The sequence below is a fragment of the Stegostoma tigrinum genome, chromosome 14 (assembly GCF_030684315.1).
Source record: "Stegostoma tigrinum isolate sSteTig4 chromosome 14, sSteTig4.hap1, whole genome shotgun sequence".
Lineage (NCBI taxonomy): Eukaryota > Metazoa > Chordata > Chondrichthyes > Orectolobiformes > Stegostomatidae > Stegostoma > Stegostoma tigrinum.
In genome coordinates, this window is record NC_081367.1 from 57,383,725 (window position 1) to 57,400,030 (window position 16,306).

The 16,306-nt window shown below is 44.1% G+C and overlaps 1 protein-coding gene across 7 annotated transcripts in view; it reads right to left on the reverse strand.

Moving 5' to 3' along the window:
• The window catches only part of LOC125457787 (phospholipase D1-like), a 169,598-nt gene that overhangs the window by 12,722 nt on the left and 140,570 nt on the right, over positions 1-16,306 (reverse strand). For all 7 annotated transcript variants that reach the window (XM_059651188.1, XM_048542382.2, XM_048542383.2 and 4 more), the window contains 3 exons: positions 13,335-13,445; positions 12,573-12,661; positions 1,329-1,442 (listed from right to left, as the gene is read on the reverse strand). In XM_059651188.1, coding sequence (XP_059507171.1) covers positions 1,329-1,442; positions 12,573-12,661; positions 13,335-13,445 — 314 coding nt within the window. The remainder of the gene's footprint in view (positions 1-1,328; positions 1,443-12,572; positions 12,662-13,334; positions 13,446-16,306) is intronic.

Here is a 16,306-nt window from a genome sequence, read left to right on the forward strand (position 1 = left end):
CAATGAGGTGTTCCGTCAGTACAACATTCCCTGTAAGCTGTGTAGTCAGGGTGTATATAGCTACTCTAAAGTTCATGGAGATTGGCATTGGCACACTGATCACTGCAAACCACCAACCTCAGAGGCTCACAGAGCGAGAAAGAAAATTAGAAGGAATGCAGCCCACCAAATGGCAGATTATTTCCTGAGTACTGACCCATTGACAGTGTGGCAGTTCCTCAGTACTGACTGTCCGACAGTGCAGCATTCCCTCAATACTGGCCCTCTGACAGTGCAGCATTCCCTCAGTACTGGCCCTCTGATAGTGCGGCACTCCCTCAGTACTGACCCTCTGACAGTGCGGCATTGCCTCAGTACTGGCCCTCTGACAGTGCGGCGCTCCCTCAGTACTGGCCCTCTGACAGTGCGGCGCTCCCTCAGTACTGGCCATCTGACAGTGCGGCGCTCCCTCAGTGCTGACCCTCTGACAGTGCGGCACTCCCTCAGTACTGACCCTCTGACAGTGCGGCATTCCCTCAGTACTGGCCCTCTGACAATGCAGCACTCCCTCAGTACTGACCCTCCAACAGTGTGGCGCTCCCTCAGCACTGACCCTCCGACAGTGTGGCACTCCTTCAGTACTGACCCTCCGACAGTGCGGCAGTCCCTCGGTACTGACACTCTCACAGTGCGGCACTCCTTCAGTACTGACCCTCCAACAGTGCGGCACTCCCTCAGTACTGACCCTCCAACAGTGCTGCACTGCCTCAGTACTGACCCTCTGACAGTGCCGCACTCCCTCAGTACTGACCCTCCGACAGTGTGGCACTCCCTCAGTAGTGACCCTCTGACAGTGCGGCGCATCCTCAGCACTGACCCTCCGACAGTGCAGGACTCCCTCAGTACTGACCCTCCGACAGTGCGGCACTCCCTCAGTACTGACCCTCCGACAGTGCGGCACTCCCTCGGTACTGACCGTCCGACAGTGCCGCACTCCCTCTGTACTGATTGTCTGACAGTGCGGCACTCCCTCAATACTGGCCCTCTGACAGTGTGGCACTCCCTCAGTACTGACCCTCCGACAGTGCGGCACTTCCTCGGTACTGACCGTCTGACAGTGCCGCACTCCCTCAGTACTGTCTTGTGAGTGTGAGCCTCAGCAATTGACCCAGGAGTTTGGAATGGAGATGGCTGCAGCCAATGGAGAATGATTAAAATTGGGAATGAGCAAAAAGACCAGAATTTGAAGAACTCAGAAATCTGGGGAGGGTGGAGCGCATTCAGGGATAAGTTGCGGGGAGATGACAAGAGTTGGAACTCAGGCACCTGAATGCAGATTGAGAGTGTACCTGTAGTTGAAATGCATGACAGCTTGGATTGCTGTCCCTCCCCCTGTCGAGATATCTCCTTCGAAACCTGGCATCAGGGGAGTCACCACATAGACGCGAAACCTCTGCTTTTCCCTATGCAAGTAAACAAAATCACACTGAAACTAGGCACACCATTCAACCAAGTGGGTCAAGCAGAGAGAACAGAGCCTGTATATACATAAATAGTTGGAGATGGCAGAATGTATTGAGAAGGTTGATGTCCTGTGTCTTCCCTGAATTGTTCAAAACTCACAAACCACTGGATAGCCCTCGACAAGGAGGACTGTGCCCAATTTTTGGGACTAAGCTCAGACATTGGCAATCTCTCAAAGAAAGGGGGAATGGTAAAATTTATGAGTTGGCTCCAGGGATGGGTGAGCTTGCTTGTGTGTACCAAAACTGGGATCAATCTCTTCAGAGCTGAGGAAAAGTTGTCAGGAGTTTTAACTGGATGCTCAAAATGATGCAAGGTTTTGATACAGTAGACAGTTTCCAATGACTGGATGTAGATTTACTTTAATTCCCAAAACATTTCATCAGAATGATAGGAATTTTTTTAAGGTGGCGAGTTGGTTTGATTTACAACATTTTACCTAATAGAGTGGATGAAACAGGTCCAATTGTCACTTTCCAAAAGAAATGAATAAATATTGCAAAATGAGAATTTTTAGGAGTTAGGGCAATTGCAGGCTTGGTGGACTAACAGCTTTTCCAAAGAATCAGCAAAGATGTGATGAGCTGAATGGTCTTGTGTGTTGAATCATTCCAAGTTTGCAAAAAGGTTTCCTCATCAATTTGTTTGATGCTGTAGCATCACCTCGACACGGTGAAGCAATTCTACAGCTGACTGCAACGGAACCAATACTTAAACAAGCATTTCACCTTAAATCTCAGATAACAAGGTGTAGATAATAAAGTGTGGGGCTGGATGAACACAGCAGGCCAAGCAGCATCTCAGGAGCACAAAAGCTGACGTTTCAGGCCTAGACCCTTCATCAGAGCTGGATGAACACAGCAGGCCAAGCCGTCTCGGGCCCGAAACGTCAGCCTTCCTGCTCCTCTGATGCTGCTTGGCTGCTGTGTTCATTCAGGTTTACACCTTGTTATCTCAGATTCTCCAGCATCTGCAGTTCCTACTATCTCTCATCTTAAACCAATACCGGTCAACATGTCAAAGCTGCCCTGCTCTCCATCCACCAGCAGGTGTCATCACTGAGCCTTTCAGGAGAAAGCAGTGACACCTCCTGGGTCCAAGTGCGCACCATCAAGATCAGTGAGCTGTATCGATTCAGCTTGTCTCAAACCAGAGACAAATGAGAGATTTGTTGCTAATACGACCAAGGGAGATAAAGACAGCACGCTATCCTCCCCACCAGCCCCCACCACCTCCTAAATAAAGAACAGTGCTCGACTTGGACATAAGACAGAGCAGCTAGAACACCACATCCTGCATTAGAAGTTCCTCACCCCAGAGTTTTGGGGGAAAGGATGCATGAGAAGGTTTGTCAGGCTCTGGCAGCCAGAATGAAGCGTACGAGGGAGGATTCACACTACAGGAAACAGGCACACGAGATTTACTGGAGTGTTTTTGGACTGTTCAGCCCTTGTCTCCCTCCCCAACATTCTGACAATCTTATCCTAAAGCCTACTTTTAAAAATGTGTCCATGTGATGAGGGCATCACCGGCTTGGCCAGCATTTATTGTCCATCATTATTGTCTGCTCACAACTTACAGCACTAATAACGTTTTTTAATTCCTAACAAATAATACACTTGGGTCTACGTAATTTCTTTTCACTCATGGCATGCGAGCCTGTTAAGTGAGCATTTATTGTTCATCCCTAATTGCCCCTTTAGAGGTGATGCTGAAAAGTCTTCTTGAACTGCTGCAGTTCATGTGCTGTAGGCACGTTTGTTACAGCAAGGGAGGGAGTTCCAGGATTTTGGCCACTGACGGAACTGCGATAAATATCCAAGTCAGGATGGTGAGTGGCTTGGAGGGGAATTTGGAGGTGGTGGTGTTCCCGTGTATCTGCTGCTGGAGCTTCATTTACCCAGAAAAATGGGGAGTATTCCGTCCCATTTCAGACTTGCGCCTTGGAGTTGATGGTCAGGCTTTGGGAGACAGTTACTTGCTGCATAATTCCTGGCCTCTGACCTACTCTTGTAGATAGCATTTTTATATTTATATTGTTAGATCAATTCAGTTTTTGGTCAATGATAACCCCCAGTATATTGAGAGTGAGGGATTTAGAGATGGTACTGCCATTGAACTTGAAGGAGCATATAGATCCTGTCAGAGGTTAGGGGCTGACTATTCTTTTGCATTTCTCTCCTTTTCATGAGGCAAATGGCCATTCACCTATCCTCTTTACTTCCACCCCCAGGACAATTCCTTATTATCATTTTGATGACACCAAGTGCTATTTTCCACCTGGGCTGTCAGATGTTATTGAATGCCTTGTACAATCCATATAAAGAACCTATATTGCACTGCATTCATCAACAATCTGTTTTGTCATAAAAAAATTGAACATCTTAATTCGGCTCATTTTTAAAAATCCTTCATTCTTGAGCTATAAGCAACTGGAACTGACACGTTTTAATTTTTTTTTAAATTATCCAACTCTGAATGCTCTTGAATAGGTTGGAGTAAACTACCTACATTTGAGTTGGCTTCTTCAACCATTTCAGAGAGCATTAAGAGTCAGTCACTTTGCTGTGTATCCAGAGTCACATGCAGGCCAGACATGGTAAGGATGGCAGATTTCTTTCCCTAAAAGACATCATTGAATCAGATAGGTTTGTACAACAATCTGGAGCTTCCAGACAATTACTAATAAGTTTAGCATTTTGTTCTTAATTCATGAATTAGTTGAAGGCAAATATAAACAAGGCTTTAGACACTTTCCAGAACAGACAATTAGAATGTTACCAGAGTTGAGAATTTATGTCATTCAGGAAAAATTGAACAGGCCAGGGCTCTTTTATCAAGAAAATGTAGAGAGACTGGAGAAGCTGTGTGTTCCCCTCAGAGACATTTCACTTATTATTGGTTAATTGCATAACTCTTTCAAAGGGTGGGATTGCTTCGTCTGTGCTGAATCACAATGATTCGAAACAAGTTCCCTTGTTACAGAAACACCACAATTTTCCTAATAAAAATATTTGATGCTGCCACCTCCTCAGCATGATGGAGCAAGTCTCGGCTGAGGGAGTGACTGATTGAAGTCTTTAGAGTTAAGGAAGTGCTTGATAGGGTAGATACAGAGAAGATTTTTCATTATTTGCAAGCCAGAATTGGGAGTCATCAATCTAAGATTGTGAGTAATCAATTCAATCAGGAATTCAGGAGATGTATCCAGGGAAGTCTGTGAATGTGGAACTCGTTCCCACAGGGAATAGTCAGGGTAGATAGCCTTGATGTGACATGTGGGATGAAAGCTTACACTGAATAATAATTGGTCTGTCTCTCGAGATGACTAGTCGAGTAACAGTACCACTGTGCTACTGTCATCTGTTTTGTCTAGTACAGCCTCTGCATGGCTCAAATCACTTCTCAGCCAATGAAATACTTTTTTCACAGCTTACTGACTGCATTAATATGGGAACCAAAGCAAGCAAACAGTCAACAGCAATATCCCACTAACGGGAATAAAATAAAGTAGCAGCTAACGTCATTTTGTGGTTACACAGTGTCGAGCTGATGAACACAGCAGGCTGGGCAGCATCAGAAGAGCAGGAAAGCTGATGTTTTGGGTCAGGACCCTTCTTCAGTCAGCTCTCCTGCTCCTCTGATGCTGCCTGGCCAGCTGTGTGCCTCCAGCTCCACACTGTTTATCTCTGACTCCAGCATCGGCAGTTCTTACTATCTCTGAGTGATTTAGTGGTGCTCATTTTAAATGAATGAGCAATGATACCTTTGGAAGTGTAGGGGCTTCAAATCTCACTCCAGACGTTTGATCACATGATCTCGGTTAAATATCAGAAGCTTCACTGTTAGTTTGTATGTGGCAATATGCCACATGGAGCAATAAAATGAAGAACTTGCATTTCTAACTGTCTTGCGCCACCTCACAATGGCTCAAAGCGCTAAACAACCAAAAACTTATTTTTAAAAGGGCAGTCACCGCTTTAATGGAGTTCATAACAGCAGTCAATTTCAATGCGGCAAGCTCCAACATACAACAGTGTGATTACAGTCCAGAAAATTTGTTTCAATGTATGCCATTGACATTTCTGGTGGCTAGGCTGATGTTGATGGACCATCCAGTTTAGTTTCTTTGCTTAAACTTTACAGCAGTTTGAAAAAGTGAGTGGCTCACTTGGCTATTTCAGAGTCAACCACATAGCTGTGGATCTAGAACATAGAACATAGAACATTACAGCACAGTACAGGCCCTTCAGCCCGCGATGTTGTGCCGACCTGTCATACCGATCTCAAGCCCATCTAACCTACACTATTCCATGTACGTCCATATGCTTATCGAATGACGCCTTAAATGTACCTAAAGTTGGCGAATCTACTACCGTTGCAGGCAAAGCGTTCCATTCCCTTACTACTCTCTGAGTAAAGAAACTACCTCTGATATCTGTCCTATATCTTTCACCTCTCAATTTAAAGCTATGCCCCCTCATGCTCGCCATCACCATCCTAGGAAAAAGGCTCTCCCTATCCACCCTACCTAACCCTCTGATTATTTTATATGTGTCAATTAAGTCACCTGTCAAGCTTCTTCTCTCTAATGAAAACAGCCTTAAGTCCCTCAGCCTTTCCTCATAAGACCTTCCCTCCGTACCAGGCAACATCCTAGTAAATCTCCTCTGCACCCTTTCCAAAGCTTCCACGTCCTTCTTACAATGCGGTTACCAGAACTGTACACAATACTCCAAGTGCGGCCGCACCAGAGTTTTGTACAGCTTCAACGTAACCTCTTGGTTACGGAACTTGATCCCTCTATTAATAAAAGCTAAAACTCTGTATGCCTTCTTAACAGCCCTGTCAACCTGGGTGGCAACTTTCAAGGATCTGTGTACATGGACACCGAGATCTCTCTGCTCATCTACACTACTAAGAATCTTACCATTAGCCCTGTACTTTGCCTTCCGGTTACTCCTACCAAAGTGCATCACCTCACACTTGTCTGCATTAAACTCCATTTGCCACCTCTCAGCCCAGCTCTGCAGTTTATCTATGTCTGTCTGCAACCTATAGCATCCTTCGTCACTATCCACAACTCCACCGACCTTAGTGTCATCTGCAAATTCACTAACCCAAAGATGGAGTCAGATGTTGACCAGACCCGATAAGGACAGCAGATTCCCTTTCACAAAGATCTTTAGTGAATCAGATAGGTTTTTATGAGAAGGGTAGCACTGTCATCATTACATTAGCTTTTAATTCCTCATTTTATTACATTTTATGGGATAACAGGTGGGATTTTTAAGAGGATGCGGTGGCATGATGGTAATGTCACAGGATGAGTAATCCATAATCCCAGGCAAATGTTCTGGGGACATGGATTCAGAACCAGCCATTGAAGATGGTGGAACCTGCGTTCAGTCAAATCTGGAACAATGAGCTGGCCTCATACTAACAGCATCGACTGGTCTTCATGTGAATCCAGACCACCTGTAATGTGGTTGACTCTTAACTGCCTTCTGGGCAATTAGGGATAGGCAATACATGCTGGACTAGCAAGTGACACCCACATCCCATGAATTAAGAACAAAAATTGAATCCGTGTTGCCCATAACATGAGCTTGTATTTCCTGGTGATGAGCACAGTGAGATTACCACAACACCACCACGGCTGCTTAAGAGCTAAATTACATCCACAATACTGGGGAGAACTGTCATGCTCTTCTTTAAAATAGCATCCACACAATCTCTGATGTCTCCTTCAGAGAACAGGTAACTCCTTTGAAAGGTGACACCTGCCACAGCCCCTGCACTGGGAGGACCAGTCTCGACCTTATGCTCGCAATTCTGAACTGGGTCTTAAACCTACAAGTTTGTAACAGCACCAACCCCCCCCCCCCCCCCCCACCCCGACGAAAGTGGAGTCTCCACAGTGGCGATTTCTATGGGATCACAGCAGAAGCCGAACAAAAACCCAGCACTTACGGAATGAGTAAAATGTAAGCAAGGTCAAACACAGGTCAATGGGATTCAGGTTAGAAAGATCAACTACAGTACTTTGGTGGTAAAAACAATGTTGGATGGAGATACCCTCTCACATACAACAATGTCTTGGTTTTTAAAAACACCTTTCCTGATTAATATATTCATGACCTAGACCTAGGGGCACAGGACTGGATTTCAAAGCCCACAGATGATACTAAAATTTGGAAGCATTGTAAAATGCGAGAAAAACAGTGTTAAACTTCAGAAGTACATTAGCAATTGGGCGGCAGATGAAGTTCAAAGCAGGCAAGTATAATGTTTTAGTTAGAAAAACATAGAGGGACAAAAAAAAATAGGGACATGGGTGTATATGTTCATAAGTCATTAAAGATGGAAAGATAGACTAAAAATGTAATTAATAAAGAGTCAGTACCCTGGGCTTTATCCAATGAAAGCGCAGAATACGGGGCAAGCAGGTTAATGTTGAAGGAAGGTCCCAACCCGAAATGTCAAGCTTTCCTGCTCCTCTGACGCTGCTTGACCTGCTGTGTTCATCCAGCTTCACACTGTGTTGTCTCAGGTTAATGTTGAACTTGTACAAGACACTAGTTAGACTTTAGCTAGAGTACTATGTATGGTTTTAATGCTGCACTTTAGGAAGGATGTGAAAACCCTGGACAGAGTGATGAAGGAGTTCACGAGATTGGTTCCAGAGGTGAGAAACTTTAGGTGTGAGGATGGGCTGGACACGTCTAAACTGTTTTCTCGGAGATGACAAGGCTGAGAAGAGATTTGGTAGAGTTTTTCAAATCATGAACAACCTAAACAGATTGAAAACGGAGAAAATGCTTCCATTTGTACAAGAACTTGACAATGAAAGGACATAGATTGAAATAACTACTACGAGGCAATATTGATATGGAAAAAGTCGTGCTACAACTGGTTGGTGTCCGGAATGCACTGCCTGTGCATGTGCTCGATATAAGTTCTACCAAGCCTTTCAAGAGAATTAGACACTTATTTCAAAAGGAACAATGTGAATGGTTATGGGGGTTAGAAGGAAAATGGCACTGAATGAGACGCTCATTTGGAGAACCAGCACAGATGGGCCGAATGGCTGCCTTCTGAAGGGAAGCCATTCTGTGACACTAAACTGACTTTGAAAAACTTTGGGATGTGAAACTTACTATTTAAATTCAAGTGAGGAATTTTAATCTAAATAAACTGATATGCTTGAGTCAGGAAGAGGGTTAACCTCTTAAGGATCTAATTCTTCACCCGTACCTGTACCAAGCCCACTCACCAGTCTCTTTACAGTGGAGCGAAGGTGGCCAGCTGGCCAAACTTATGAATGCAGCAAACCTCATTGTTATGCACCATTTTAACTTTGAGCTGTTGTTATGACATTAAGCTACCGATTTGGCAAATTCAGGAAGCTCCTGAACAAAACAAGGCCACTCACAAACCCCTCAACCCAGGATTCCCCATTCCCTCACAAGCCACCTTCCCCAACTCCCCAGGTCTCTGAATTACTTTGGGATGTCCAGAGCTCATGAAAGACTGAAAAAGCTCTTTCCTTAACCAGTGCAAGGCTAAACGATCAATGCAACCTGGGAGGAGGTTTCTGAAGAAGGGTCTAGGCCTGAAACGTCAGCCTTCCTGCTCCTCTGATGCTGCTTGGCCTGCTGTGTTCATCCAGCTCTACACTTTGTTACCTCTTTAATGCAACTTGGGAGTGTGGTTTCTGATCAGCTTGGAAGGGTCTGGAATCACCCTGTTTACTCAACAAAGGAAAATGAATGAGTTTGTCATTGCAAGGAGCAAGTTTTTGGCCCTGTTGGGATGATTTTTAATCTCTCTGATGCAGTTTTTATTCTCATTAGGTTGTTTAAGTACACAACACTGACTTCCAATGAAAATATTAAACCTAACAGTCCAATTAATTAGCAGATGCCTCAGGCAATTGTCATTATGAGCTTCCGACGCATGAATTTATGTAAGCTTAATAAAATAGCATCTTTTCCAAAACTCCAGGCTGGAGAGAGAGAGACGGAGAAGGGCAATGTGGAAGTGAACAAAGCTAAGTGGAGCATGACTGGCCTTCCACCTTTCACGTTTGTGACATTGCCAGCCTCAGCTCCTCCATTATGGACCCCACAGGCCTTGATGCTGCTCCTGGTCTGAGCCCTGGCCCTGCTCCTGCATTTGGCTTGAGCACAGTGGCCCATAACCCATAGGCGAGCCCTGAAGGGCCCCTAGTGCCCTATGTCCCAGTTACTGAGCCCTGATGTACACCCACCCATGGCTAATCCATGCCATTGTTGCACTGCACTCAGTCCAAGCATCTCCAGGTTGAATTCCTGAAAATCTCAAACTTCGCTGCCCAGGTCCTGCATGAAATTCCATTCACCCATCACCCACGTAATTGCTGACCAAAAATATCTTAAATATTTATTTTTATCTTCTTGCATGGGAGGTGGGCATCATTGGCCAGTGTTTATTGCTCACCCCTAAATGCCTTTCAAATGTGTATTTTGCTGGGCCATTTCAGCGGGCAGTTAAGAGCCAAACACACAGTTGTGGGCCTGCAGTCACATGTAGGCCAGACCAAGTAAGCATGGTGCATTTCCTTCCCGAAAGGAAATTTGTGAACCAGATGAGATTTTAGAATGTCCAACGTTGGTTGATTATTAAAAATTTCAAGTAATCAGAGAGTGTCAGCATGGATTCATGAAAGGTAAGCCATGCCTAAAAACCTCAGAGGTTTTTGAAGAGTTGACAAAGGCAGTGGACACAGGCAAGTTGATGGATGTTGTTTATATTGAATTCATAAAGTACCACGCCAGAAACTGTTAGCTAAGGTGAAAGCCCACAGAATTGATGGTAAATTACTACATGGAAAGGCAATTGGTGGAGTGACAGGAAAAGAGAGTTAGAATTATGGACTCAAATTGGCTGTATGTGACTAGTCGTGTTCTGCAGGGATCTGTGTCAGAGCCTCAATAGTCACAATATTGATTAATGACTGGACAATGGCATAACAAGTCAAATATCCAAATTTGCCAATGACACAAAATTGTAGACAGCATTGATGACACAATAAAATGACAGCGGGGTATTGATTGATTAGCTGAATGGGTAAAGTTGTGGCAAATGGAGTTCAATATAACCAAGGGTGAGAATATCCATTTCAGACCAAGAAAGGATTAATAAGGGTATATTTTAGAGAGCACAAAGTTAAATACAGTGGATGCCCAATAAGATTTGGGGGTTCAGGTGCATAGTTCTTTAAAATGTCACAAACCAGTGTGGAAAATAGCTAAGCAGTTTAATAGAATGGTTAGAGGGTCGGTAATGATATACTATTTCCACTGGTTGAAGATTCCAGAACTAAGGGACATAGTCAGAGAATTAGGGCCACACCATTCAGGAGACACTTTTACACACAAAGAGTAGTGGAGGTTGGGAACTCTCTTCCAAATATGGCAGTTGATGCAATTGAATTGTTAAATTTAAATGTGAGGTAGACAAATTTTTATTAAGCAAGGTTATCTGGGGGTATTGGCCCAAGGCAAGCATTTGGACTTAGGCCACAGATCAGCCATGATCTTATTGAATAGCAGAGCAGACTCAAGGGGCTAAATGGCCTTCTTGTGTTCCTATGTTCCTATATTCTATACCAGGGTAGCTTTTAATTCAAGATTTTACTGAATTCAAATTTCACCATCTGCCCTGGTGGGATTTGAATCAACATCCCCTGGGCCTCTGGATTACTAGCCCAATGCCTTCCCCATTATGTCACTACCTCCACAAAATACCCATCCATATTGTTAAACCCCTCTATGGATTTTACCCTCCACAACTGTCAACTCATGCAGCCTCTCAATACTGCCAGCTTACTGTGTTCCTCCAATCCTGGCTTCTTCTCCATCCCCAACTTCCATTGCTCCTGCATCAACGGCCTTCAGAAGCTCGGCTCCTAAACTTCACAGTTCCCCTCCAAATCCTCTCCTGCTCTATTTCCTCCTCTAAGACACTCCTTAAAACCTCTCTCTTTGACCAACCTATTTGTCACCCACCCGAATCTTGTCTCATGTGCCTTGGTGCGACATCATGTTTGATCCCATTTCTGTTAAGCACCTTGGATTGCTTCATGGTGCTACGTGAAAGCAAGTTGTTGTAGCTTGGTGGCCTGGATTTTATGATGAGATTTCCAGGCTTCGGTCATGGCACCATACAGAATACGAAACAGCTCACCATCACTTTCTCAAGGACAATGAGGGATAAATAAATGCCAGTCAAGCCAACGAAGGCACCTCAATGAATTAAAAAAGGAATACAATGGGCCATTTGGCCCCTCAGTGCTACTAGTCCTTTCAATAAAAATCAAGGCTGTTCCAAATTTCACATTGCTATCTGCCCCAGATAACCATAAGGAACTATAAGGTTCCTTACCTGACAAGAATTTATTCACCATGCCTTAAAATTATTTAATGACCCTGTCTTTTTGTTGGATTGATATTTAGGCTGATGGAAGCAAGATAGTTAAATGGAGTTGATATAAAACTTGGTCATGTCATAGTTAAATGTATTTTTTATTCATTCAGGGGACAGGACCTCACTGGCTAGGCCAAAATTCAGCACCCATCCCTAATTGCCCAGAGGCCAACGAAGAGTCAATTACATTGCTGTAAGTCTGGAGTCACATGTAGGCCAGTTCCCTCTCCTAAAGGACATTTGTGAACCAGATGGGTTTTTCCCTGACAACTGATTCATGGTCATCATAAGACTCTAAATTCCAGATTTTATTTCTTTTTACTGAGTTCAAATTCCACCATCTGCCATGGCAGGATTTGAACCTTGGTCTCCAGAACATTCCTAGATCTCTGGATTAATATTCCAGCAATAATACCACTAGGTCAGCACTGGTCAGAGGGCTGAATGGCCTCATTCTGTTCCAAGGTTCTGGTTTTGAACAGTGAGCAAGGCAATAGAAGAGTTTCTTGCAGAACCAGTTCAGCTGAATGGCAGTTCTGATCAAGAGATCTGTCTCTACATTACATCTGCCTCAGCTCTGAATGATCTAATTGCATTACCTGTAAGCTCTCAGGATTCGCTGTACAATGGCATCACCAATTTTATTGAAGATGTATTTGTTGTCTGCACAACTGATGAAGAACTGGTTCTGATCAAACACAGAGAGAGAGGAGACAGGATGAGCAGGATATTTAACATAAGATTATCTTTCAGTCAATCAGATGGTCCCCATCTTAACTCAGTTTGTAGCCTCTTGGTATCAGACCTCCTACTTTTATTTTCTTTGGTAAAGTTCACATCTGCCTTAGAGAACATCATCCCACCAAGATTCGACTATTTAAATCATTTCTGGCCAGCCTCCCATCCCATACCCTCGATGAAATTATAACATGCCCAAAACACTGCTTCCTGTCTCCAAGCCCCATTTGTCCATTGCCACCTGTGTTTATTGACCTACATAAGCTTGCTTTCCAGCAGCAACCCAATGTTAAAACTCTCATTTTTATTTTCAAATCATTTCATGGTTTCACCCTCCCAACACTGTAATATTCCCAGCCCCGGACCCCCTCTGAATACTTGCAATTGAACCTCTCTTCGCTTTCCATAGCCTTGTTCATGACACATTTTATATGCACCATGCACTGTAAAACGTACAATGTGTTGCATACTCACCATGCATTGTATGTTGTGTATAGATCGTCACACCCCAGAACATTGTGTGTCTTAGAAATGATACAAACCTTTCCCGAGGTACATGTGGATGACTGACTGAGGAAGCAGTATTGAGGTTATTGCACTCTCTGTGATAGGCAGGTACTCACTTCAATGTAGATGTAGTGTTTACTGTTTTCAATCACATGTATGTATGCATTGTGAATCGATTCCTCGTGATATTTAATCCCACATGACCAATCAGCAGCTGATCGCAGCACCTAGAAAACCAGGAATTTCTGGAATTATTCAGATGTACACTTGTGATGCCAAACCCTATGGGCCATGTGCTTGAAAACAGGATATGAATAGTTTGGTGGTTGTTTTTGACCAACTCAGACTTGATGGGCCAAAGGGCTTTTTTCTGCGCTGGAGGTCTTTACAGCTCTATGGCAATGGCTCACTGGATCTTTGGATGACAGTCTGGATTCAGAGTTACACAGGAAGGAGGCAATGGCCTAGTGGCATTATCGCTGCACTGTTAGTCCAGAGACCCAGATAACATCCTGGGGACCCAGGGTCGAATCCTGCAATTAGCGATGTGCAATATATGCTGGCCAAGGCAGTGACACCCTCATCCTGTGAATGTATACAAAAAAAAGGACAGCCAGAGAAATACTTCAGAAGTGTAATTATTATTGTAATGTAGCAGCCAACTTTGTGGACACCCTCAAACAGCAAAATGATCATTAACAGATACTCTGCAGTAAGTGGTATTGGTTGAGGGGTCAATGGTGGCCCCAGGACACTGGCAAGACTTCCTCTGCTCTTCAACACTGTGGCAGTGGGATCTGTTATATGCACCCGAAGGAACAGACAGGGCCTCAGCTTAATGTCTCAAATAAAGGGCAACAGCTCTCATGGTGCAGTATTCCCTCAGTGTTGCACAGGGCCATTAACGAAATAGATTTCGGCTCATTTTGCTACAATAGGACATGAACTCCCGACCTGCTGCGTCAGAGGTGAGCATGCTACATGGTATATCGGGTAATGGTTCTGAAAGTGTTAAAATTGGAGCCTGCATCAAGTTACACCCAATCTGATGATGTTGTAAAGGGCGTGGGTGAAGAAAACTAGAGCATCACAGAATCTTCCAGGTCTCCCAATAGAATTAGTAAAGAAAAAAATCAAATGAAAGCAAGACACTCTCGATGCTGAAATTCTGAAATTAAAACAGAAAATTCAACAGATCTCACACCATCTGCAGAGACAGGAAGTGATTTATTGCTTCAGGTCCAGAATCAGTTGTCTTTGCATCAGAAGAATCTGTCACTGTATGTGCCAGGCCTGCTGATTTTCTCTACCATCCTCTATTTCCATTACATAGTTGCTGTGTTTAAATTATGAATATATTTTGTACCCAATCATATAATAAACTACATAATGTAGAGGCAGAGTAAGAACTGCCGATGCTGAGTCAGAGACAATGCAGTGTGAAGCTGGAGGAACACAACAGACCAGGCAGCGTCAGATGAGCAGGAAAGTTGACACTTTGGGTTGGGACCTTTCAGAAAATTCAGATGCTGCCTGGCCTGCTGTGCTCCTCCAGCTCCACAGTGACATAGAGGCAAATGTCTCTTATTAAGTCTTTCCAGCAGTTGTTCCTCCATCCTGTAAACCAAGTAGCTCCTTAGATTGAGGCCAAGAAAGAGGATGGTGGCTTCAAACTTAGCCCAACAACAAGTTGGTAGTGGTTGGAATCACAGGATGTACAACACTACTGTTTAGTTTATACATTTGTGGGATGTGGGCCTGTCAGCATTTAGTGCCTGGCCTTCATTGGCACCAAGACAGTGGTGGTGAGATAGCTTTCTGAGCTGCTGTGGTTCATCTGCTGTGAGAAAGGGAATTCCAGGATTTTGGAACAGCAATCTATTTCCGAGTCAGGATGGTGAATGGCTTGGAGGGGAACTTGAAGGTGGTGATGTTCCCATATATATCTGGTGCCCTTGTCTATCTAGCTGGAAGTAGTCATGGGTTTGGAAGGCGCTGTCTGAGGATCTTTGGTGAATTTCTGCAGTGCATTTTGTAGATAGCTCATACTACTGCTATTGTGCAGCAGTGGTGGAGAGAGTAACACTCACTGAATAATAACCAAAGACAGAAGGAAAGTGCTGCTAATGGGCTAGCATACAAATGCATCAGTACAGCTCTGAAACATGTACACAAGGCCATCTTTCCTGGTTCATGTCCGCATGTTGTGCTATCTCAGATGAAGGTGATAGCCTTGAGCTAGAAAATAGAACATAGAACAGCACAGCACAGTACAGGACCTTCGGCCCATGATGTTGTGCCGACCTATTATCCTAGTAAGAACAAACTACCCTGCATACCCTACATTATACTATCCTCCTCGTGCCTATCCAAGAATCATTTAAATTTCTCTAATGTATCTGACCCCACTGCCACTACCGGCAGCGCATTCCACACGCCCACCATTCTCTGTGTAAAGAACCTACCTCTGACATCTCCCCTATATCTTCCTCCAAACACCTTAAATTCATGCCCCTTCGCAATAGACATTTCTGTCCTAGGAAAAAAAGTTCTATGTTCTAGAGTTGAGTGTCTTGAGAAAAGGGCAGGAGAGGGGAAGGACATATCAAGTTACAATTGTTACTCAGTAACATTTTAAAAGTTCATTCAATGGATGTGGGCATCACTGGCTGGGCTGGCATTTATTGCCAATCCCTAGTTACCCTTGAAAGGCTGATGGTGAGCTGCCTTCTTGAGCCATTGCAGTTCATTTGGTGTTGGTAGACCCACAATGCTGTTAGGGAGGGAATTCCAGCATTACGATCCAGCCATATTGAAGGAATGGCGATATATTTCCAAATCAGGATGATCAGTGGCTTGGAGAGGAACTTGCAGGTGGTCATGTGCCTATGTATCTGCTACCCTTGTCCTTCTAGATGGTAGAGGAATGATTTTGAAGATGCTGGCTGAGGAGTCTAGAAAGCGACTGAAAGTGTTGAGAGATGCAGTTCATCGTAGTCATGATTCCTTCCAGTGTTGACCTGTCTGTCAACAAACAATCCCATGAGGCTAAGAAAAGACCAATGGCAGCAAATAACAGGAAGCAGAG